This window comes from Myiozetetes cayanensis, unplaced genomic scaffold (genome assembly GCF_022539395.1).
Source record: "Myiozetetes cayanensis isolate MyiCay16 unplaced genomic scaffold, myiCay2020 scf2-11, whole genome shotgun sequence".
In the NCBI taxonomy this organism is placed as follows: Eukaryota; Metazoa; Chordata; class Aves; order Passeriformes; family Tyrannidae; genus Myiozetetes; species Myiozetetes cayanensis.
The window spans coordinates 30,236,316-30,262,309 of record NW_026087411.1 but is presented as its reverse complement, the minus strand read 5'-3'; the positions used below and the strand labels follow the sequence as shown (position 1 = coordinate 30,262,309).

Here is a 25,994-nt window from a genome sequence, read left to right as displayed (position 1 = left end):
AGGAAAGTCATGATGTTGAGAAGCAGTGGATCAGGTAAGATAGGTGACATAACAAGGATACGGACAGTTACCTTTTCCTGGCTAATCCAGGACAGCTACACAAAGCAGACATAAGCAATGGAATCTTAACATAAAGGTACAAACATGTTCAATAGATTACCATCCTGCCAAAAAGATATAGTTACCCTGTTAATTGTTGGATTAATGTCCTTTTAAAGTGGATTTAAACAAACTAATTTTTTTTCCTTGATCACCATCGTGCTCTGGAATGCTGACCGACTGCAGTAATGGCTTTCAGCAGCTCCTTACAGCACTACAAAAAATGATATAATTTTTAGTACAGTTGGGCTTAAATTTGTTTACAGTTCCTGTTACAAAGAAACACAGCACTGATTCTGCTGTGCACAGATTTGAGGAAGGAAAATGTCTTACGTAGCCTGTCCTGACTTGGATTGCAGAGCAGCAGATCCACTGAAATCTTCTGCCTTTGATATGCCACAAAAAAAAGGCTTGGGCACCCCATGTTCCAGTCAGTAATGTACATTTCATGTACTAGTCTAGAACCCTGGTCAAGATACTCTCCATCATAATTAAAAAAAAAAAAAAAAAAAAGGCATTGCACTATCTGAAGTAAACCTGTCCTGAACCTCTTAACTTCTTAAGGCTTTCCGCACACAATTTTCTTATAAGCTGGAATTTATAAAGTTATTAATGCAAATAGTATTCAAATTCTTTAAAAATGGCTGAATGTTTGGAACTTATAGGATGTATGTAGAGATGGTGCTTATTTTGTTTGGGTTTATATTGTTGGTGTTTCCTAATTTACATTTAAATTGTTAGCCATGTGGAAAGAGAGGGAAGCACGGTATGGTGCTTTCATGTACCGCCTTCAGTCATGAGAGTTATAACTTACATGCTGTGCCTTAAAAATCTCCCTTCTGCCCAGGGAGGAAATAGGTTGAACCTGTGTTCTGTTGTTTTTCGTCAGCAGCCTCCTTCAGTTAGTTTGTGTGGGGAGAACGAAGAAGGCATGCAGGAGAAACCAAACGAGATGAGGGATGAAGCCTGCAATTGTTTAGGATGGTGTGTGCTCTACGTGTATATCTATATGACCCAGCCTTGGCTGGAAGGAAGCTAATTGCTTCATTTTGTATTTAGTATTGACAGCAGGAGGGGTTCTTATAGGGAACAAAATAATTTGTCCTTTACTTGATGCTCACTTTGGTTGTTAAGGAAACGTGTGTATGTGATAGAATGGGAAGTATCACACTGCTTGTTGTTGACCCCAAGTGAAAGCAATATACCTTCAGTCTGCCCAAAGGGATGCCTCAGCAAGGAAGTTCTAATATTTTTCCTAAAATATTTGTTGTGAATACAACAGATTCACAGTCGGAGAGTGAGGCTTCTCCTGTGAAACGGCCACGGCTACTGGATGACAGTAATGACAGGCCTGAAGAAACCAGTCGATCCAAACAGAAGAGTAGACGTCGATGCTTCCAGTGCCAAACAAAACTGGAACTAGTACAGCAGGAACTGGGATCATGTCGCTGTGGTGAGTACTGTTTGTCAGTAGTGTCTGGTTTTCTAATGCAGCCGTGCTCAGATCCATATCAGAGGTGGAAATACAGAGAACACTTGCATTTTTTATCGTTCAAAGATAATTTAAACAGATAGCTTCCACTGGTAGCAAAAAGTTATAATTAGTTGCTGTCTGATTTCCCCTTTAAAATTTTGGCCTTGATGTACTACCTCGTCTCAAGAGATCTCAGATGTTAATGATTTGAGTCTCAGAAGTCCCTGTAAGGCAGGAGAGCATCATACCAGCTTGACAGGAGAAGAAACACAAAGTACATCAGGAAATATAAAAAGATCAGAAAGTTTTTACAGGGTGTAAAGGAACATAGGTCAGTATCTACATTCTGCATTATTATTAAGAACTTTAAACCAAAAAAACTTCTAGACTGAAAATATTTTCATTCTCATAGTTAGGTCTTGGTGGGGGAAAACTTGTTGTTCACGGTACACTTAAAATCATCTAATTTGGCTTTACCAAAGTTGATGACACTGTTCAGGTAATTGAATTGAGGATGATATTCCCATGCAGAAATCTAATTTGCGGTTTCATATTAAATGCAAATCGTCTTTCTGAAACAATAATTAATGTGACTAAATTCCAGAGATGTTCTCTGCATCATGGAGCAGTTGTGTTCATGACTGGTTTAAATGTGCTCATTAGACCCAGTGATGATGCACGTGGTAGTTTTACCTGCTAATTATTTTTTCATATAATCATATATTGAAAGCTTGCATTGTGCGCTCTGACAATGCTTGTATCAATACATTTGGAGAAGTTTGTTTTAGTTACTCCACTGTGTCTCAGCAGGGGGGTAATTTCCAAAGGATTTGCATAGACAATAGGTGCAATTAACATTACTCCTGTAAAGTATAGAATATTGTGTTAAAAGCATTTTCTGGATAGGAGGCACGTCCTCCTGAGCACCAGTGTAGAGAGGAAGGGTTGGGTGAGCTAGTTACAATTGAATACCCAATACCAAATGAAGAGAAGCAATAGAAAGCTGCAAAGATTCCATGTTATCCTTTGTTCTCTTCTTCATCATCTGTCTGTCTTCAGCCTGTAGAGATTACTGTTGTGTTGTGATCTTTTGGACATGAGATAGGCCTTGTTTCAGATACTGGAGCACTGCCCAGCATCCGTTATCTGTGTAAACACCAAACATGAAATCAAAAGCTTGTAACGCTGAAATTCTTGTTATGGAAATCATGTCAGGATACTTTGAAGTATTTGGTAACAGTTTCATCAAACTGTAGAGATTCAGAGCTATCAGTGACACAGTTTGGTATGACTCTTCCTGCTCAGCAGAGGCCAGAGTTTCTGCTCTTGGTGTGCTCCTGTCATGTTTAGAATGACTGAGGCTGCTCACAGGTACCTGACTGAAATGGAAGTATCCTCCCTAATATTGGGAGCAAGACAGTAAAAAGGACTGGGGAGTATTGGAGAAAAGATTACTTAGCCATTATATATACTATATCATTAATCTTTCTACATTCTGCAATATTGGAGCTATGTTAGAGCAATGAAGTTGAAAGCAACTCTTAAGAAGTCCTTCTATTGATCAGTAATGTTTTTAAAATTATGAAATAAGACCTGCCCTTTTTTTTTTTTTTTCTTGTAAACTGGATTATAGATATATCTGGTCGGTTCCTCTCAGGTTTTCTTGAAGTGGTTCCATAATTCAGTACTGTTGCAATATAAATGTTGTAGGAATTATTCTTTAAATTGTTTCTACTGGATATATATAGCTCTATGGAAATATTTCTGTTAAAGTTCATGAAATGTCTTAATAAAACATGAATATGAAAAAAAATTCTGGGTCCCTCAGCAATAAGTGACAAAATGAAAATCTGCATTTGTATATTACATCCTATATAGTTTAAAGTTTGTATTACAAACATTTCCACACATTTAATGAGAGAAGTAGAAGGCAGGAGTCTGTTTCCATGTTTACAACAGAGCTGAAAAAACTAGAGATCTTTAGTTTATCTGTGCAGTTATGATGTTTCATTAACACTCTATGAAGTAAGTGTGTGTTATCTATAATGAAATGCTCTCATGTGATGTGAAAGTAGGCATACACTGTGCTACTTACTTTTAATAGTCATATTAATAAGAAGCAAACAAAACCCTGCCACTGAGCAACACAGGTAATCTCAGCTTCACATCACCTGGCTGTTGATATCAGCACCTGGCTGTTGTCATTTTTAAAGATGCTGCCTTAGAAACCATTCTCAGCAACTTGCTCTGCTATCTGTAAAATGAGATTGCTTTAGGTCATGAGTGACAAGCCAGATCAAAAACCCTGGGGAAGAGATGGGAAATGGAACAGAATAAATATGTTAAATTCTCATTCGTTTAAAATATTTCCTAGATCCATATGTGATCGGGTTATCCTTTTTTGTCAAAATGTGAAGCACAGGTATCGATGCGTGTTCAGCTGGAGGTGGTGAGATATAATCAAGTGGTGTAAAATAAGCACATGCATTCTTGAAAAGCAGTGGTCAAGGTAGAACATCGTTTGATCTGCACTTTGAACCGCTGCTGTTAAATTATTGTCATCTTAATCCTTAACTGAAGCAATGGGAAAAAAATGTGGGGAAAAAACTCTCAACTTCAAACATTAAAAGAAATTCTGATTGTCAGGATTAATGAAAAGGCAGACATCATCTTCAGAATGACAAATATATGTGTTTGCTTGGATTTAAAGAAAAAGGATTTAGCACATACAAATACTCCAAAGCTGTATCTGAAAAACTGTTGTTAAAATACACATCTTCTTGTCCTAATGGTAAAAGTACTGGACGTCATCTCCTTTTTTGATGATTTGTCCTGGTAACTCTTCCCGTGAGATTTTTAGTGAGACATAGTAGAAAGAAAAATATGTACATAGTGAACAATATTTTAATGTAGACATGCTTGCAAATTTTGATCCAAATAACTGGGATACAGCTTTTTTGAAAAGCAAACAGGGAGAGTGGGCTACTGCTTTACACCAATTCAGAGATTTTTGAGAGACTGTTATATTGGCTTTACTGTCTCCTGTAAGACCTGTCCAGAGAGAGGTGATGCTGCTGAGCTCGTTCCCTCGACACTACATGGAATTTTAGACAGATTTGACAGAGCTGCAGGGCTCTGCTGTGAAGAAAAGCAATTCACTACTGAGAAGGGAGTTCCAGCAATTCAAACACAACATTTTTCAGATGTAGAAAGATTTGTTTGTTTTCATACATGCAGACTCTCAAGACCTTTTTTCATTCCTCTTCCGCTCTGTTCAAGTTATTAACTGCTGACAAGAAATTCACGTCTCATAAATAATGCTTAAGAGCCATTGCTATATAAATTGAATGTGTTATGAATTGTGATGGGCCTTTTTGTAGCATACTATGCCTGGAGCAGGAAGAACAGAGGATGTCATTTTCATTAATTTCTAATGAGGTGCCAATTAAAGCTAAGGAAGGAACTCAGAAGGGAAGAGTCACAGAGCTCCCCTGAATCCTGTACCCTGGGGCTGTCAAACGAGTGCGCTGCCAAGCCTCCTCTGAAAGTTCCATTAAATTACAAACTCATCCAGAGCACACACAGACAAATTCGGCTTCCCTTTGATCTTCAAAAGAGCAATTTGTAAGACGAGTTCTGAGCCTTTTCACACAGCAAACTGGGAGAAGTGATAGGAATTGTTAATTGCTGATGCACTTTGCAAGGTTCAGTGAGAAAGAGAAATTTTTAAATTAATTCTCGTTTTGTGCCTCTGACTGGATAACCTTTATATCAACAGGACTAGCACAAAATCAGCTTCCTGTGAAATGTTTCTAGGTGACAGTACAGTAGGCATGTTCTCCAGACAGCAATGTTCTCTAGTTTGGGGTGGATGGACCTTTCAGTAGTTCAGTGTGTTACGATGGAAAATGATTGTATTGAAATAATGTGTTTGTTTAATATTAGATGTAGGAGGCAGTTTAATCATCAAAGAATTGCAGGAATTGTATTCTTTCAAGTTACACTCCGTTACAGCATTTCTATAAGCAGTCCAAAATCAATTGCCTCTGATCCTTGATCTGAAAATTAAGTTGTTATCTCATTGGTGTGATAACTGGGTAGTTACCACAGACTTGCTTCAAAACTAGGGGCAGGGAATTTGTGAGTGAAAATAGCTATATAACACAGTTCTGGAAATGTATTTTGGAAAAATGCAGGTTGATTATTTGCAAATTGCACTATAAATTTCTAAGCCTGGTCTTAATTACTTGACCAGATGTACATTGTTATTAAATAAAGTTGTGTACAGTTTTACAAGACACTGAGCTCTATAAACTTTTATCCAGAGAGATTATTTGCACGGAAATAATAGCTTAATTTTATGGCAGAGTCTTAGTATTTTACAGCAAAAAGTGGTTCTGGTACCACTTGTTGTGTAAAGCCAACACACAGAAGTCTGCAGTGGTTTTTCTCTTAGAATTGCATGGGAGATACAAAGATATTCTAGGTGATCAGTAAAGGAATTTAACATCTGTCATGTTAGGTCCACATCTAGCCAGCAATCAAATTAAAATTAATACAGTGTGCCAGTTCTGCAGCAGAATAGTTTACTGTTTGTAGGCCAATCCTAATGGGCACGTCTGTGCTTCAGGTTCCACCTGTCCAGAACCTCTTGGCAGTCAGTGGAGTGGTCAGCAAAGTGGGCCTTCCAGTAGTAGTAGTGCCATTGAGAGAGGTTGCCCTTTTGTTTGTGTCCTTCCGGGATAGGAATCTTGATTATTTTGTGTTCTTTGGCCAGAGTAGATGCTTAATAGAATGGGAAGACGTTGAAACCTTCCAGTTTGATCACATTTAAAAAACAATTGCTCAGTTCTGGTTCATTCTGATCAAACAGTTGTTAGCCATATTTCTTGCCTGTGTGGAAGTGAAAGATTTTCTTGGAGTTTTCCTGGCCTAGGTTGTGTTGTAATAAGTTACAATTTCTCAGAATTCAGATTGACTTAAAAGTTGTGTATTCGCTGCTGCAATTTGTGGGGGCACTCTGCAGTGAGTGCTGACTTCAGGCATGGGTGAAAGCAAAATGTGGTATTTTGCAACTTTAATTTGATGTTGGCAAGTACTGTTGTTTGTCTGTTTTTTGATTTGAAGGGATGCTTGCTCACAAGTGACCTCCAGAGCAGTAAGATTTTGAGCCAGGAAACAAGAGTCTAAGTTAGCTGGTTAGCCAGAGTGCTGCCTCGTTCTGCTGAACACATGGAATTAAGAGTGTAGCCCATTGTTGGGGCCCAGCACAGACTACTCCTTAATAAGAGTATAAATTTCTTTCCTAGTTACTGTGCATATTTTCCCTGTTTTCAGTTTAGTTCTGTATAAATCTGAATAACCTGTTGAAATTCTTTTCCCAGTATTATTGTTGCTTTACTTCTGTTTTGGTCTTCTCCTAAGCAGAGAGTAAGAGGCAGAACAGAACAGACTCCTGTCAAGCACTGAACATTTCTGTTAGCCAGCAGAAATTAAATGGTTCCACACAGCAGGGACTGTACCTGTTTTACAGATAACTGGCAGCGAGTCTCACTGTGATTCAGTTATCAGAAAAGTGGAAGAAAAACAGCTGTAGATTCTTAAATTGTGTAATAGAGCTCCTGGTTCATAAACACAGGAGATGAGGCACTTGTTTGGATAGTGCCAAAATAAATTTGGAATGATTTGATTTACTCAGTTAATTAGAAATAATCTTCAGAAAGACAGGAAGAAAGAAACAAACTTGTGTAGATAAGTTGCTACATCTTTGTACAAAGTCATCCAACATATGTTGGACTAATGTCTCTCTTAAAACTTGGTAAAATAGTAAATCATGGTTCCATTTCCATGGAATCTCTTTCTGTCAAGGAGAATTTGTAATGGTGCTGGTAAATTCACTTTCTAGATGGATAAGGTTTATCTGCTATAAACCAAAATGGCTTCAGGGCTTTATTATGTATAACAGATGTACTTCCATTGATTAAAATGAAATACACACACTGCTTCTGGAGATTATGAGTCAACCAGTTCAGTAAGAAGTATTGAAAGAAAAACAAATCTTATTAGTAAGTGGTTACATACTACAATTCTGGCCAGCCTTACTGTTAGCCCTTAAGATGTACCATATTCAGCTCTTCTGTTGTCCATTCTCCTAAGAGACTTGCTCCCAGAATAGTGCTTTTGCTTCAGCCATATCAGTAATGGCTAGCATCTTAGCTTATGTTGCTGCAAGTATTAAAAAAACCCCACCACAACACAAAACCTATTGAAGTTTGAATTTGAACTCCAAGGGTTTTTTTGTTTTCCTTTGTTTTAAGAAGATGTTATTCCAAAACTTTTAATTCAAAGTAATAGGGAATAGGAGCTGTTAACTAATGTTGTTCTTTCTGAGTAATGCGTATTCTGAAAGTACTGGAAATTACACAGTTAAAAGGAGCTGACTAATTGGTGCATCATGGGTTCCAAGGGTAGGACCCAGAAAAGTGCTTTAGCATCTACATTTTAGAAAAGCTGTCCACGGCTTTAAAAGTGTAAATGGAGTTCATGCTCAGCTTATAATTAGGAATCATGAAATATCTTTTGAAGAGACTGCAGTATATTCCCCCAGCTTGTTCAATTAACGTGGGTTTCTTACAGCATGTGCTCATTTTTATTTCTTTCACTTTCTTGCTACCTAAGGTTTGGCAGTGTTGATTTAGTAATGTATACCGAGCCTATTACCTTCCTGTAGTCCCAGTCAGTAATTTAAATGGGTCAGTCAGTCTCTTAAATCCCCAGGTTCTCCTTCAATAAACAAGTTAGCATGTTTCTTTTAAAAACAAAACAAAACAAAAAACAGTTTTATTTTGGCACTACTGATGTGATATGTCCTTCAGTAAATAACCTTCAGGGGGGTTTTGCATGGAAACCACAGTGTGAGGTAAAAACCAAGCATTTTGTTGGTGGTGCCATATTATGTCTGTTCTTTCCTACCTACCTGTACTGTGGTTACAGAAGAACAAACTGTATGCATAAAGATGATACAGTTTCAAATTGCCTTGTATGCACATGTGACACATGGCCTAGTGAATTTGAACATAAAAATCTATCTGGCACTGCCTTATTTCTAATTCCATCTCTTTCAGCACCTTTATTTGCTCAGTCTTTGAGTCGTTTTTTTCTTATCAGAAAAATGAAGATAATAGCCATCTATCTGCCAGATGTTAAAGGAAACGTTTTTGAAGGTTGAAGTGCTCTACCTTTTCTAATCCAAGTTCTTTCTTTACAGTGTTCTTATTTATCCAGAGTCTCATAGGCATTTCTTACAGCTTCACCAGGACTGTGCACACAGAAAGCTTCTGCTGGTCAGCCAGAGGCTGCAGCAGTCTGGTCTCAAAAGGAAAGATACGTCCCCTTCAAAGTAAATCAAAGGTGTTTGTCTATTTGTTATCAAATAGCTATGCACTGAAGTGCTGATTTTACTGGTGTGCTTGATATTTCGGGTAGACACAGAAGGCCTGAAAATATGTCATAATAATCTGACCAATCCTGAAGGAACATTCCCAGCTAGTTCAACTGACCATAAAGTAAGGCTTAGGTAGGGAGGAATGATGCCCAGTGAATTTTGTTGGTGAAAAGTCTAAGTGGTTCACAGGAAGAGGTGGGGAAAGAACATAACAATTGCTGCGTAAGAACTGGGAGGAGAAAAAGGGTGTTGAAAGGAATTGTCAGAATTTGTTTGGAAAGTCAGGATTCTTTCCAGGAATTAGAGTATTTTTCCCCTACAAAATAAGTAAATATTAGCTAAAGGAAAATACCACATGTGGTCCTAAATTGCATAATTCAGGTATAAGAAGGTAGATACTGAGATTTGAGACTACCTTGTTCTCTTCTAGCTTGCTGTGGATGTTCTGAGGAAACTGGATGGATGTTCTAAGGAAATGACATAAAGATCAGTGTGCATGTGTTTTCACAAAAGGAAAAAGAATAATATTAGTCTGTGTCAGGACCTTTTAATACTAAATACGTCTGGCTTTGGAGGAAAGTTTCAAGAGCTGAAAAACTGTATTTATGGATATTGTAATCACTGAGGAGTACTCAGTAAGTTTTTTAAAGTAATGTGTTTATTTAACTGTATCTTACATGTATTGAAATGAAGATGGTTACTTAGAGAGGTGTTCACAGCTGTCAAACAGTCCTGAGTGGATGAAAGTTTTGCAAGTATATGCACAACTGGTGTATGGAGGGTCCTACCATATTCTGAACAAGCAGGAGCAGGGAATGTTATATGAAGTTCACACCAAAAAAAAAGGAGGAGTGAAAGTGTACGTTGCTCTTAAGCATTTGTTTTTCTTTATGTTATAAATAAGGCTTCTGAATGGAGCTCTATTTTCCTGTGGTTAGAAGAGGTATTTCTCTTGACATAGATTGCAAGAGGCTACAGGAATAGAAGACTCACATGGAGCAGAACGTGTAATCTAAGGGACCCTGCACATAAGGTGTAAGTAGGGAATGAAGACATAAAATACCTGTTATTTAGGTTTAAAAGAAACAGGGCTGCTTCTCTCCAGTGATTTGGCCAGCAAGCCTAGCTGTTGTCAGATTGGAGATCAATATGGTGCAACCTCTAAAAAGCTACCGGAACCCAAGGCATAAATAATACAGATCAGGAAATATACTGGAAGTCAAACCTGGAATCATATTCAGCATGTGATGAAGTCAAAATACATGCAGGATCCAGGAGAACTGTTAGAAATAATGCAACGTACAAGTACTATATGTTAGTATAGACCCTTTCATTTTTCATTCCACTTCTTTACTAGAAGCCTTGCATTTTCATTGGGCTAAACACAATTATACACATACATTATTGAATCACTCAGTATTGCTTGCTATTTTAATTAAGTTACTGGTACACTTCAGCTTTTAATTAAATCCTCAGCTTCTGGGAGAAGTGCATCAGCTGAGGTGGGCTTGGTGCAGAGAATTCTAGAAGTATTAATTCTCATGTAGCTCTTTTGAAAGTGTTGAAACACTGCACACATCCCTGCACTGATGCTGTGGTAACTGTCATCCACCCTCCCTTTCTCAGGACATGTTGTTTTAAGATTTCACACTTCTGAAATCTAAATAAGCTGTGCAGGAAGAAAATGTTTATGTGCTGGTATAGTCTATGGAAAACCTAATTTTACAGTACTACTAGCATTTACTACAGTGTTACCTGTTAGCATGTTTTACTTCTACTTTATTACGTGCCTACTCCTGTACACTGGGAGGCCTTTTTGGCATAATTCTTTTTACTGTGTATTCTGTTCTTTGGATTCATTCTTCCATATCCTGCAGGATATAACCTTCTGAAACTAGGAATGATAAGGAGGTGTGTTATTATTTCAGTGTGTTCCTGATCCTTTAAATGTGGCAGTGAGTGTTCCTATTATAAAGGTAGCAGTGTTACTTTAATAGCTTTAATACATCATTGCAAGATCACACAAAAGTTTGAAAGTTTCTTTTCAAAAAATGAAACTCTTTTCACCTACCTAAAGTCTAAACTTTTAATTTTGACCCTAACTTTTTCTCTCCCTCAAGTCAGTCATTGGTGTTCACTGTCTGGCACTTCTGTTGATGCTGTAAGTTGTTGGGAGCAATTTCTTTAAAAATTCTCTTGTTAAATTAAACACTAACTGGTTTTGGTTGTTTTGTCTGTTTTTTTCCTGTCTTCATGTTTCAAAAATTGCACAGGTCTTTTGGTGAAAAATATTTCTTTCAGTTACATTGACAGATTACATGACAAATTAAAATGCTAATTTCTGGCAAGTTGTATCCATTACCATAGATGAACCATGATCGGAACCCAGTTCTGTAGACACTTCACAAAGGCAGTAACCCAGCATTTGTTCTTAGCTGGTGAGTCAGCTTGTGGTGTCACAAGTACTGCTTGTGCCCGACTGCTGTGGATTGCATCTCAGACGAGAAATTGAGGACAGTTTGTGTAAGATGGGAAGGGAAGCCTGCAGATGAAATGTGTAGGTCAGTGACTGCTGAGGTATAAAGCAGTTTAGGAGTGAGTATTGATTGCATGGTGTATCCGTGGGATTAATCAACCTAAGTTGCTCTGTTAGTCTGTCCCCAGTGGATATTGGCCTTAACTCACAAGTCTGTAGTGGGGTCAAGAAGTTGTGATGTAGAAGTATTTACTCATATGTCCATGAGTTCTGTACAGCAAGAAAAATATTTGGTCCAAATCAAAAATTTTAACCACCTATTTTTTTCTAGTACATGACAGAACTGAGATACAGTCCTGACTGAGACCTGCAGTATTCAGTCAGACCTGACCCACAGCAAACATTTTCTAGTGGCAGCTTACTATACTTACTAGATTCTTTGAAATTCAGAAATAATCTGAAAACCTCAGTTCTATTCCTGAACAAGCTCTCTAATGCTGTGGAGTTAGTATCTCCTAGAGCAAAAGTCTTGAGTCTAGTCAAGAGTGCCATATCTTAATTTTTCCCACTCTAAATACACTGTCTTTAAAGAAACAGGAGGAAACTTTATTTTGAGTTCTTATTCTTAGTTCCAAAGTCAAGGAATAGAGTAGTGTCTTATGTAGAACCTCCCTAAGAATTTTTGATTCAAAAACAACCCCCTAAAAAACAGCATGTCCTCAAGTGGTATAAATTCTCTGTTCAAAATTTGTGTCGCATTTAATGTAAGAAAAAAACAGCTTTCTGAGCAAGTAGTAAGATAAATAGGGAAGTATATTTGAAATTAGCACAAATTGGGATAAAATGTAGTTTGTTTGCAGAGTCTCCACAGTGCAGAACTGCATCTCTTGTATGCTCCCTAAAGCAGCTTCCCAGGCTTATGATCTTAAAGAAAACAGACAGAAGACACTTTGAAACTCGGGTTATACGTGACTAAACTTGGAAATACAGTCTTTTCCTTGCAGTCTTAAGGAATTTTTGCAGAATCTTTAACCATACCTGTCCAGTGGCTGTTACAGTGTTAAGATGTGTTCTCTCTCTTTTATATACAATTTCTTCCATTCATTTCTTGGGCAGTTCTTTTCACAAATAGCTTTTTTTTTCCTCTAATGGAAATGCATGCGTATTGCTTGATCCTCTTTGTGGCAGACAAAAAAAAATAGAGGAAGAAGGGGGAAAAAAAAAATGTTTGTTTCCTTCTTTACTCCTAAGCATAAACCCAGTAGTAGAAATACAAAATGAATCTGTAGCATCTCATAAGCACCCTGAGTCTCAGACATAAACTTTTATGTAGCATCAGAGATACCACAGAGCTGCGTGCTTCCACCATGAAACCTGAGATTATCGCTGACTGAACAGCAGGGTGGAAGTCCCAAGTTTCACATCCAGTTCCGGGCACAGATTGGCAGAGTAAACAAAACATTCTAAGGTGTCTTACACCAACTCTTTCCTTTTCCTCTCTTTGGTTTAGTTATTGATCATTTTGATAGTCGGGAGTATCAATGATTTGTATAAAGAAAAAATATTGAAAGGTAAGTTGCAGTGATCATAGCAAATGGTTGGAAAAATAAGTTAATAGGAGAAGTACACTTCTTCCTACTGTATGTTTTGTGAATCTTTTGCAACTGTGCTGTTTGGGAAGGAACGTGGAACTGAATTGCCTTGAGAGCAATGTTTAAGATAATACGCATTGATACATAGAGACTTCTAACTTTGAGCACTTAGAGGTTAATATTCCCCATCCAGTCATCTTGGAGTGCAAATGATAGAAAGGACTGCCTGAAGCTATGTTTTGTGGACTTTTAATAAATATATCTATCTGGGTAAAAAGCTTCACCATAATGTTGCCATTTCCCCTTGGAAATGAATGACAACCAAGATTCCCAACCTAGTTATTCTGAACTACTTTAGGACTTAATCAAAGTCCATGACAACTTGCAAAGCTGGGAAAGAGAAACAGAAGAGTTTAGCTCACTTATTTATAAAAACTCATAGTTTAGCTTAGTGGGGTTTGGTTTGGTTTTGTAGAAAATGTCAGTAAAACCGAAATTTCCTTGAGGTGTGAAATGAAAGCTGACAATGCCACTGCAGAGCATTCCCCACAGAAGACACAGAAGAGGTAATTAGAGGATATGCTAGAAGGAGAATTATGCAAGGTATCAGCAAGCTAGAATACATTTATATTGTAAAACAGCGATGCGTATAAGCTGCACTGGACGTTTTGCTAGTCTGGACTATAGTGCTCTTTCACGTCCTTCCATTAGTGCATGTTCTTTCTGAACAATCTGCAGAACACTAGGGGAGCAAGCTGGATTATACTGAAAACCAGAGAGCGAGGGTTTTCTGAGTTACTCTATGCGCAAGCCTTTAGGATCTTTCTTTGTGTCTTCGTAGTTATTTGTTCAGCTCTTCCATTTATTTCTTACCTATTTCATGTCTTTAAAAAAAGAAAAAATATTTCCCTCCTACACTTCTTAAAAATAGCTTTATTGTTAGTATAATAAAGGGATGGGGGAGATACATAAATGTTGTTTTGGGGATTACTAGACACTTCCAGAGAATGATGTCCAATTATTCTTGACAGTGCTGCAGCAGCATGTATCGCGGCATGAGCTAATCTTCTCTGCTGGCTAATCTGCCTGGTTTGGCTGTGCTGTGTGATACCCTGTAGATATGTTCATCTTTGAAAGAGATGTTCAAATCTGTTCTTGCACAGAAATAGATTCACATATACCTTGTTAGATAATATATCTTTGGTAGAGAATTTTTACAGCACCTTCAACTCTTAAGTTACAAGATGTTTTTCAATTCTGTTTGAACATCTGCTGATTAGAATTTCAAATTTGCAAGAGAAGTAAAATATCTTGTGAAGAATGTAAAGAAATCAAGGGACACAGCACAGAATTCTGCTCAGAATTATCTCTATGTCATTATTAAGACTACTTTTGAGTAGGCTTTGTATAGGGCTCTATGCAAAGGTTGGTTATTAAATAAAATGGTGTAAGCTGCAAATTCTGACAGTTTTGAGCTTCTGCCTTTTGCCTTGGGAATGGAAATGATAAATACCAATACTAGTGGGCAGGTAAGATGATTCTGAAGTACCAGAATCTCTAATTTTTTATGGCAATATTGACTACACTTTTTTTACCTACTAGTGGGAGTTTCTTTGAATTAATATAGAGGAGTCACTGTAGTATAGAAAACTAAACCCCTTCAGAGCAGTTAGTGTGTGTAATGAAAACATAAGTGTCTAGTGTGAATAATTAAGGTGACTGATGGTACTTGGCAATGAAGGGCTTTGTCTTTTTCTGTCAGCAGTGATACCTGAATGGCTTAGCTTTCAGAAGCACAAAAATGTACCTCTGCATAAGTGAGGTTCAGTTTTCTGTGGTAGATGGAGCTGCCTAATTAGCCATGTGACGCATGCACTGTATGGCAGAGTCCAAATATGCTCCCTATTCTTGAAAAACGAAAGTATGAATATACTGAATATCAGGGTAATTGTGGCAGCAGGCAACAGCTTTTTAGGTAATATACATCAAGATGTTTCCAATAGAGATGCTTTTAAGTGCTTTAAAGTCGCTTTGTAAATGTGTAATCTGTGTAAATCTTTAATAAGCTTGTTTGGCGCTTTTACCACTTTTCAAACTGTGCACTCAAACAAATCTGTCTTCTTTTAGCAGCTTTCTGCGTGTCTTACCAATGAGATCAGGACCAGAATCTCTGGGTGGGAGACAAAGGAGCTTCCTTTCTGTCACAATGCTATTCACATAATAGGGATCATTATGTTTATTATATATTTTATGTAACAGTGGGAAGTTCTCCAGCAGTACATTAGCAAAGTCTGGAACTCCATGCCTGGTCAAGGACATCCACTAGAGTAGTCCCACCAGTGTGCTGTGCTTCTCCACTGGTAGTAGCTTGCAGTAATCCAATTGCTGGGCATTTGTGTCACATTCCAGAAAGTCTGACTACTCTTTATTGAGTTAACAGAAAGAAAGAAATTCAGATAAAATCAAGGGCCCACAAAAATTGCAATCTGACTTTGTGTTGTGAATTATTATGCCATTTAGTTGATTTTTTCCTGAATCTTCACATATCATTTTATTGGTATTTAAGTTGCTTACTGATTTTAGAATTTGAAAACTAAAACTTAAGAATCAAGTGTAGGTTTGAGTTGAAGCATTTGCTTATTGTCATTCCATACTCCCATAACCAATGTTCTTGAATGTACCAGTGAAGAACATGCCATCATTTTTCATCATCACAGCAAACTGGAGGTCTGTGATAGTCTCTGTCTTGAATATGGGAGACTATTTTGTTTTCTGTCCTCTCCAGCTGCCCTTTCCCAGGAGGTTCCCAGAAATGATGAAAGCAACTTTACAGCTGCTTGTATGTAATCTTGAGTTTTCCTTTGAATGACTCCTCCATAAGGAAGAGACAGTGCATTGCTTTATGGCTTTAGCCATTTGTGCTCTGATGATGAAATGGAAGTGAATTTTTTGATGATGTATTGTGAAATAGTTTCTGGGGTGCTCAGAGGAGCTCAGATGTTTTGAGGCACTACATAATGTTTTTCCAAGATGTTTACATTGGAGACCTGAGGAGTAGGTGATTCATAGTTTACTTCTAACATCAGAAAACAAAAATTGCAGTGCAGTGAGATGTATTATTACATTTAATAGATTGAAATCTTCTACACTTGGAGTGGAAGTCTGGCATGTTTTTGGTTGATGACTTGAGTAAACAAACTTTAGTTGGCAGTGGATTCCTTTTTCCAATGCTCTTTCCCCTAGCAGAACATTATTTATTTTGTGTTTTAGTTATAGTGTGCTAAAAGAAACATTTCTCAGTAAATTCCTGTAGAGGAGACAACCTATACTTGATACCATCCCATAATGAACTTAACAGCAAATGCACTGCGAGAGTTCATTTATCTAACTTACTTTATAAAAGCAGAGTTTTCAGGAGAAAAGATTTCACCTCTAAATATGGATTGGCTTTAAGGATCAAAATACTAGTACGTATATTGTTCTTCTGCCCCAGAACACACAAGCTGATAATGGAACTGTTGTAAAAACTAATGGCATTGGTATGACATCAGCCATTTGTGCACACGTAAACCACAAAATGTCCTTTCTGATTTCCAAGAAATGAAGAAGCAAGGAGTGAATATAGCAGTAAAAACTTAATTGAACTCTGAACTACATGAAAAAATGTTCAGATCTACTGTCACTCAATTAGCTACTATATAACAATATTTGAAAGTCCTTTAAATTTAAAATGAAACCTACAAAAATTCAAGTTCCAATCCTTAAGGTGTCATAGGCATTTGAAACAATGAGACTAAAGATCTGAATTCTCTTTTTGAAAATGGAGCTCCAGAAGATTGGCATTGCTAATTCAACAAGAATTACCCCCCTTCCTTAAGATCAGCCAATATATGCAAAACTATTTTAGTAACATTCAAAATGTGCTTGGGTATTCTTTCATTATCTGTTCTAATTAGCAGTACATATTTAAATATGTATATATTAATAACAGGTTTAGATTATTTAGTTGCTGAAATTAGAAATGCTATTCCCGTACTCTGGGAGAATGAAAATCATTCTTTTGTGGACAGTTATGGAAATTCTACATAAAAAATGCTTGACTAACAGAAAAAAAGATAAATAATGTGTCACATGGAATAAATGTAGCGCACACTACAGATTTTCCTATGTGAAAACATGCTCTAAAAAGAACTAAAAGGTGTTCAAAGAAGAAATAAAGGTACAGCAAAGGACAGAATAGATTGTTTTGGGGGTGGCAATGTGGAAAGGAACATCATGAAGCTCTGCTGGTCTGCAAGAGGCAGAAGGCTTTGTAGAAAGTGAGGAGATGGGGCATTTGAAAGGTCATTTTCAAAAAAGTGATAAATCATGTTGTATATGTACTTTCTTACTAGATTTATAAAAATGTCAAAAGGGTCTTGCTGAAGCAGTGTAGAAGATTGTATAAATTTTCAAGATCTCTTTTAGATAGTATTAGATAGCATTTCTACATATGCTTGGAAAGGATCTGTAAAACCATCAGGATTTAAAAAACAGCTTTTATATAGAAAGGACTGAGATATCTCCTGCCCAGTCCATATCTGTAGGGTTTCTTGCATCTGCTTCTTACACATTCATTGCAGATAAGCTGATGAACTTGATTTTTGAGCTCATTTAGTTAGGAGTTTATGTATTCTTGTATCTGCAGTGGACATTGGTTCAGCAATTTGAAATCTTATTTCAAGAAGTAAGGGAAGCCTTTCAGACCATGTGAGAAAGAATTGAGTGAAATGCCTGTTCAGTACTGAAACGACAGTCCAAGGATGTTTTCATTTTAACAATCAGACTTTGAATTTTTGGCACCTCAGGAAAGGTATTTGTCACATTTGAGTGTGGTATGACCCAGACTGAGATTGGAGGCAATGATCACAAGGGGCAAGATACATATCAATTCAATCTGCATGCTTCCATCCATATTTCTGAATTGTATATACCAATACAGAAAACTTGCCTTTCTTGCTTTGTTCCTAGAACTGAGTTCAAAGCCAGCCACAGATAATAGTCATGTCTTTTCATAGCCTGGTGCCACTGAAACAAAGACCAAAGATAGATCTGGGGGTTTTCTCCTTTTTTTTTTTTTTTTTTTTTTTTTTAAATAATTCCATATGTGATACTTCTTCCCTCTCATTTTTTTTAACAATCACCCTAATATAAAGGCAGCCTGTCGTTCTCTCCTGCAGTTGATGTTTTATAGTCCAGGAACTTGAAATACATCATGCACATATTTATATATATAAATATGTGTCTGTGTATATATGCACGATCATTCGCTCACTCATTTTTATCCTTTTCCATCTCTCCAGTACTGTAGTTTTGTGGGGTTTATATCTTTTGAGCATTCCAGGAGCAGCAGTAATGTAAAGCACTCAAGTAAGAGGCAGAATGTTGCCCTTTGTACCATCAGACAGGAAAAATATCACAGCATAGGCAATACCATACTTCATTTTGTGTGCAGGGGCTGCATGAGCCCTGTAACTGTGTGACTCTTTTCCCTATTGTATCATCTTAATACTACTTATTTGCTAGTTAACATTACTTTTGGAAGTAGGAAATTTGGGGCAATTTCTTCCCTGTTACAAAGTGTTACAGACAAAGAAGAAAAAAGCTGATTTCCTTTGTAAGCTAGAAAGTGGTGGCTCTGGAAGATGCCCTCCTCACCTGCAGGAAAAAGTATTGACATGTTTCTAAGTCACATGCTCCCTGGAAAGCTGAATAACATTGACTAGCTCTAGACAAAGAGAAAATAACCTACATCTTTTCAGCTACAGAGCAAGATGATGTGGCATGACACGGCCCTGTGTCAAATGCCTGTTCCCCCCTGTGGTTGGTGTCAGAATGGTGCACGAAGAGAAGCTTCTGAAAACTGGGATAGTGAAGGAGCAGTGAACTCTCCTGCAGTCGCTGCCAATGCTGGCAGTGAGGAGGAGGAAAGGTGCCTAAATTTAACAGTTCTGACTTGAATGTCTGCTTGGGAGTTCAACCTAGAGTACCATAGACATGAATTTCAGAAATGACAACCAACTCCACTTAAAAGTAGATAAGATTTCAGTGAAGGTGATCAAAACACAAAAGCAGTAGCTTTTTTACTATCTGGGCATACCTAACTTAGATGATTTTGGAGGCTTCCTCTGTAAGAAGAGAGGATGACAAAAAACCTCCACGAATCTAATACGACTTGTGTTGATAGATGATCAACAAAATGCAGTAAACGATCCAATATTTATTAATACCCTGTAAGGAAGACGAGTAAAAACTTCATGCTGGCGTTAATTTTTGAGACCTGAGTAACCTCCTGGCGGGTGGGGATCCTTCACTCCTGATTGAGGTAAGATTCCACCACTTAAGCCAAGTCCCTAACTGTGTTTTTTGTTTCCCTCCCCACGGCAGGTTACGTGTTCTGTATGTTACATCGCCTGCCCGAACAACATGACTGCACGTTTGACCACATGGGGCGTGGGCGTGAGGAAGCCATTATGAAAATGGTGAAACTGGATCGGAAAGTAGGGAGATCTTGCCAACGCATTGGCGAAGGATGTTCCTGAGTGCAAGACTGCAACCAAATGCTGTTCTCTTAGTTCACTAATGTTAGCCTTATTTAGGACAAAGTCAGCCAGACACCTTGTACTAGGCAAGTTTCAGACTACAGCCAATCAGTTTCCTTTCTTTAGCCAACCGTCCTGGTACTGTAGTTTAGGGGTTGATGGTGGTTGAAATTGATTTCTGGCTGGTTACTAAGGTGCCTGCTAGCCACCGTATAAAAATAAAACATGGAGAAATATTATTTTTGAGTATGGCTAGTGGATTTAAACAAAGCGAGAAAAATCCAAAGGCTTCTGTTATTGCTGGAGTCACTCTAAAAGCCTTATGCTGGAAACATTCCAGCTGCAGAGTTAAAACAAAATAGTTGTATAGAAGCTGGTGTAAAAGTTTGCTATGCACATGGCTTTCAGACAAACTGTTTAATGTGCAGCCTTTCACCTCTTCACTGCTAGTGAATCCTGAGGAGGTGAAATACTACTAAGAGCAGCCAGTATAGCTGCTTAAGCCCAGAAGACCTGACTGGTCACTCGTGCCTTCATTGCGTGTGGCTTTTGAGTTAGGCAGTGTCACCAGCATCAGGGATTCTGTTGGGGTAGGAACACCTTTCTGGTTCTTCCCAGGAAGCTAAAAAGAAAGGGGACAGAGATTCTTATGAAAAATTTTTATATGTATCTTACTATAAAGAACCTATCAGGGGTTTTTTTTTTTTTTTCTTTTTCTTTTTCTTTTTTTTTTCTCTGTTAAATTATGATCTCACTTTAAAGCCAACTCCATCCCGGAGCAGTAAATGGTGCATACTTTTTACATGGCATCCGCAGAGATTCTACGCGTTGTGTGAACAGGTTCCACGTACCTTGAGCAGTGCAGCCCTTCCCACCGGCCGAAACCTGATTGGCTCTTGTTTGCCTTTTGCTAAGTGCAGGTATCTGATAATTGATCAAATAAGGCTAATTCACAGCACAGTAGCCATGGCTGGATTCTACAGACTGACTTTCTGTAGCTAGACTTATATATTGGGGGAAAAAAAGGACATTTTGTAGCAAACGGAATTCAGTAACAGTATTGGGGAACAACCTGTAAAACACCCTTTTCCAGAATGAGTTTGTGAGTTCCTCACGTCCAGAGTGTCAATGAGATAATCAAATGGGCTCTACCAGCCCTCCTTCTATGCAGCTGAACGCTCTCAAGAAAAATCTCTGCCCGCAAAGCAAGTATAGCAAGTGGATGTGAAAAGCATTACACGGAGTAGAATGTTCTGGATATGGTTAGACCTATGGTTCTGTTCTGCATTACGGTGTGTCACGTTGAGCTGAGACGAATTGCACCAGTTCTGTCAGTTTGGAAACACAATAATTGTAATCGGGCTGTCTCCTGCTGCACACAGGGTTTTTTGCAGGTATAAAGGATCTGTACCGCTGTCGTTGCCCAGCTTAATCCTCAACGAATTTAACTTCTCAGTCTATTAGTAAGTTATTAACAAGTGGGTAAATTTGTAAGAAAACCTGAGGGAAGGAAAGAAAGACTGTCTCATCTTCAAATACTGGGCAGATCTAAAACATCCAGGGGGGTGAAGTGGCATGTCACTTGAAAAACCCGTGTTTTGGGAATGAGCTTGTATGAGTCATCCTCCATTCTACTTGTTACAGGTAATTAACTCATTATAGGCCAAATTATATTGTTACTTTGGTAGCCAGTTAGGAACATTTAACAAGGAGACAACTAATTAAAAAAAAGAATATAAATATATATATATATATGTCTCTCCACACACACAGCATCTGACTTGTATTAGCATTAACCATCAGAAGTGTCCCATCATCATAAATGCAAGCTATCCAAAAGGCAAGCTCTTTTTTTTTTTTTCTTGTTGTTGTTATTCAAGAATATGAAAGCAGCAGCAGAATCTTCTGAAATGTGCTGCATTTTCAGGAAGTGGTCCTGGTGAGAGGGACTGTCCAAGAATATTATTTACATTTGCTGTGAGGAGTTAAAATAACATGAATTTTGGCGGCTGCTGTGATACGCACTTTCTTTTCGTACAAAATCCTATCCTAGCATTTGATGGGCATTCTGATTGATAAACAAGACTTTTCTGCATTAATACTGAAGATGCTATTTTGTTCCTCCTTAATATTCTCTTTAATCTCATTACAAGTGCACAGATGGTTTCAAGGTGGCTCTTGAGAGAACACTAAAGTTCATGTGAATTACGGACAATGTTCACTTTAAGCAAGAAGTTGGGGAGGGGGTTGTTCCTTTGCAGTATCTGTTCTGTGAAGTTTGTTAAACGTAAAGAAAGCTTAAGTTCTTGTATCTTAAAAGAAGATCTTATTTAACCCTTTTGTGTTCTAGATTTACTTACACATGTAGCCTAGAGCTCAGTTTTAGTTTAACATTGTGAAAATATTAAAAGAACCTTGTAACTTTATTCTTTTTCCTCATGCTAAAAAAAAAAAAAAATTAAACCAATCAGATTAAAGTTTGAATTCCTTTCTGCCTATTCCAACAGGTCATGCTATTTTGCACCACTTCTGCTGTAAATTTATGTAAGAAATATGAACTGGGAAAATACCAACGTTAGGTCAGTAACTTCAAGCTGAATTTACCATCGGGGAAAGGTGGACAGGAATTTCTGCTGGCTTGGAAGGGAAGGAGAGCGTGTCTCCTGGGTCTGAGTTTAGTGGTTTGTTTTATTAGCAAATCTGCTGTAGCCAATTTGGTCCATTTAACTCTGAGGTTAGATACAGTAATCAAAGGAATAGGTTGTGCATACTCTCTACGTGGAATGCATATTGTACGCTGTGTCATTGGCATTAAAATGTCTTAAATGTTATTTCATGCACTTTGACAACTTCACCTAGAGTAGCTGTATTCATAATGGACAAATAGAGAAATAACTGTTGTTTCTTGATCGTTTAGATGCTAGAAACACAAGGCTAATTAAAAAACAATTTACTGTATTAGAGGGAGAGAGAATATAAGAAATAATTATTTTAAAACAATTTTGAAAATTGTTTGGAATTGAAATTGTGCCTGATTCATGGGACACATACACCCATTTTTTTCTCAAATTCGTTGAGAACTTTCAATTCTAAAACTCTGCGTGATTCTTGAGCAAGATGGCTGTGTTCTGGTAAAGGTAAGTTACATAAAACAGCTCTGCCTTGTCATCAAGTTTCAAACCTTCAACTGAGTGTGAGCCAAGGCTTCAAGGAAAAATAAGAATTGCCCGTGGAGGTTGCTGTGCCAGAGCCCGTCATTATAATTGCAGCTGTTTTCTGTTTTGAAGCAGCTCAGTGTCTTGAATGAGCATCAGTGTAACTGTAACATGAGGTACCTGAGAACAGGAGCTACTCTTCAGTAGTGCACAGGCACCACCCCGAAAAGAGTCCTGGTGCAATTATAGCAGTCCAAAAGTAATATTAACTGCTTTTATCTACTCAGTGGAAGGTGATAAATACATTCAAAACTTGAATTTTGCATGACTTTTCTTTTGGATAAATTGTAATCACCATGCCCAGTGAATACAATGTCCTCTTTATATTTAGCTTTGTACTCTCTGTGGTGTTCAGTTCATTCCGCCACCAGCAATTCCTTCTGTGATTATGCTACAACTTAGATATAAATCTCTAGGGGATAAAAAGCACTTTTTTGCTATCTATCTTACAATGATTATTTCAGTACAGAGACACATCGGGGAGGAAAACTGATACTAATGGAGTCATAAAAATACAGATTTTATAATAGACTCCAAGCAGTGTGCCAGTGGAATATCTGACAGCACCTGTCCTCACAGTTGATGTGTAGACAGTTAAGTGTCCAGACAGATGAATTAACATTCTTTTTGTTGTATTGTGGTTACTGAAATTGTCAGTCATCAGAGGAGCAGCAAAGAGAAGTAATCCCTTAATGTAACAACAAGCTTGTAGCCAATTCACGCTGGAAATAAGTTTGTATTCTCCTGGAAACTTTTATACCTAGAAAACAAATTGAAACATTTAAGCTCACACTATTTAAAATGAACTGTATTTATTGGCACCAGATGGTTTATTTCATTACTCAAGTACCTGATTAGAATTCTGCACACACAACAAAAATAATATAAACATTAGTAAGCTGTGATCCAACTCAAAAACTGTTGTGGCAGGAGCTGCTCTGTAAGGATACAGTTCTAGTGGACCCGGTTCATAATCTTATGCTGAGTTAAGACTGTGTCTGTCCACACTTTACTGCATAAAGGACCACGGTGGAAAAAGAGTGCATAAGATTACATTGTTCAAAAGTATTTGCAGTGTACGCTTTACATGGTAAACTTCTGCAATAGTGGGCTTTATTTCTCACTATCAGCAGCTGTTTTGGGACAACAAACTTTGCTGCTGGTGGAAAGAGCCACTTCTGAAAGCCATCAGTGAGAAGGACTCTCTTCCTGATCTTCACTCATTTTTCCTTTTTGTTGAGGCAGTCACCATGTGCAGCTGGGCATTTTAAAGTTGTTCTGCTTGAATGTTCCTCTTCTTGGCTTTTCAGTACTCCCCACAGGAAAAAAAAAAAAAAAAAAGCATCAACTTTGTTGTTCTTACGAGTCCCTGCACGTCAGTCTGGGCGGATTAAAATATAGATGTTGGTATATAGGTGATAACCTCCTTGGATTTTACTGCAGTGCCAGGCTGTTTCTTCAGTTAACTGAAACATAATGCAGACACAATTTACCTGTTCTGGACGCCTCATCTTCCAATCTGAAGTTGGTCAGGAGGAAAGAAGGCATAAAAGCAGGAGGCAGAGGGTGCAAAGTGACAGCTGCTTAGTGATCACATCCACCTTTCTCTTCCATTCAGCTCAGATCACAAAACAGTAAAGAGGCAGATAATTACTTGCCGAACAGCACCAACTTTTTTGACTTGGTACTACAGAAAACTATTTTGCTTTATCTTTGTGAATATACCTGTGTCTGAGTCCATTCTGCAACATGTTATATGCAAAGAAATGAAACGGGACCGTCATAATTAGAAAACATTTTTGATGGATTATTTAGTAATAACTACATATTTTACTAATGGACCTTCCTATTTTGCAATATGCTGCTATTTTCTTTAGAAGAAAAGCAGAACTTTATAAGACTAACTGTAAATGATTTCAAATTCAATACGTGCATCTGAAGCATTAGGAAAAGATTACTGAAATTATATATAGTTTTTAAAGATGATGATAACTGCATCCTCTAACAAAAGGATTTTGTTCTTCAGATAGTAGCAAGTGTTGATGGCAATGGTTTAAGCATAAGCAGAATGTTCCTTTCTGCTAGGTTTGTGCAAAGCCTAACATGCAGTAGGATGCTGTGAGTTAATGACTTGTAGCACGGTGCAGTGACTGTGTAAGTAATGAGAATAAAATTATAGAGACCTACTCTTGTCTGTTGGCTCTCCCTTCACACAAAAGGACAGATGACACCCACTGGTTCCTTGTTGCTTAGTCCCCTTAACTCTTTTCTGAGTTGCAGAAGACACTTCCTCTACTAGCATGCTAAGGGAGGATGGAAAACCACATTGAAACTGGAGGGTTTTTAGAAAAAAGAAAAGTTGACATCCCTGAAAGTGAAGTGATGAAGACATCCTCTACATCAGAGATGCAACATCAGAAGGAGCTTTCTTTAGGGTTCTTGGAAGTAACACCTGAAAACGCTGGGGTGATTTTCTCCTCTTAGATTGTTCAGGGGCTCTTATCCTAAAAAAAAAAAAAAAAAAAAAGGCACAGCATTGTATCATCCCTTGAAAGAGACCTGCATGATCATCACTGCTGCATTAAGCAAGCTAAATGAAAGGTTCATTGTTAGCTCCTGAAACATTTAGTCTCATCTTTTCAAAGGAGCAAATAAATGCAAGACTCCTAGAGGAAGGAGAAAAGAGTCTGAGCTAGAGTTAACCTAAATTCATTCTTCATTCCAGCAGTAATTTGTCTTTTCTCCCCTCACCTCCTCCTTCTGCAGTGTGTATACTACATTTGCTTTAGATTCCTGAAAGCTTTATCTACTCTGGTTTCTGGAGGCATCTTTTAACGTGCTGCATTTAGCAGCAGCATGAGGAAGGTGATGAGCTCCAATAAGTGTATCGCTGTGGCCAGCACAACTGTTCTCGTCCACACTAGAGCATTAAGAGGATGGCTACCTAAAAATGTTTTAGCTGATCCACCCATATCAGCTTTGCATGAATTCTGCTCATTTGGATAGTCTGTTACGTGCTGGAGGTGTAACCTTTATTCTGTCTGCAAGCAGACTTTACCCTTTGTTCTACCTTCCCCCTCCACCTCCCAATATTTCTCTAGATTGAAGTACTC

The 25,994-nt window shown here is 37.8% G+C and overlaps 2 protein-coding genes across 2 annotated transcripts in view; one reads left to right on the top strand and one right to left on the bottom strand.

Moving 5' to 3' along the window:
• The window catches only part of ZFAND3 (zinc finger AN1-type containing 3), a 135,962-nt gene extending 110,895 nt beyond the window's left edge, over positions 1-25,067 (top strand). Inside the window, exons 6-7 of the mRNA XM_050316245.1 lie at positions 1,382-1,552; positions 19,512-25,067. Coding sequence (XP_050172202.1) covers positions 1,382-1,552; positions 19,512-19,666 — 326 coding nt within the window. The 3' untranslated portion in view covers positions 19,667-25,067. The remainder of the gene's footprint in view (positions 1-1,381; positions 1,553-19,511) is intronic.
• BTBD9 (BTB domain containing 9) overlaps positions 23,677-25,994 on the bottom strand; it is a 152,035-nt gene continuing 149,717 nt past the window's right edge. The window contains exon 11 of the mRNA XM_050316243.1: positions 23,677-25,385. Within this exon, the coding sequence (XP_050172200.1) occupies positions 25,371-25,385 (15 nt within the window). The 3' untranslated portion in view covers positions 23,677-25,370. The remainder of the gene's footprint in view (positions 25,386-25,994) is intronic.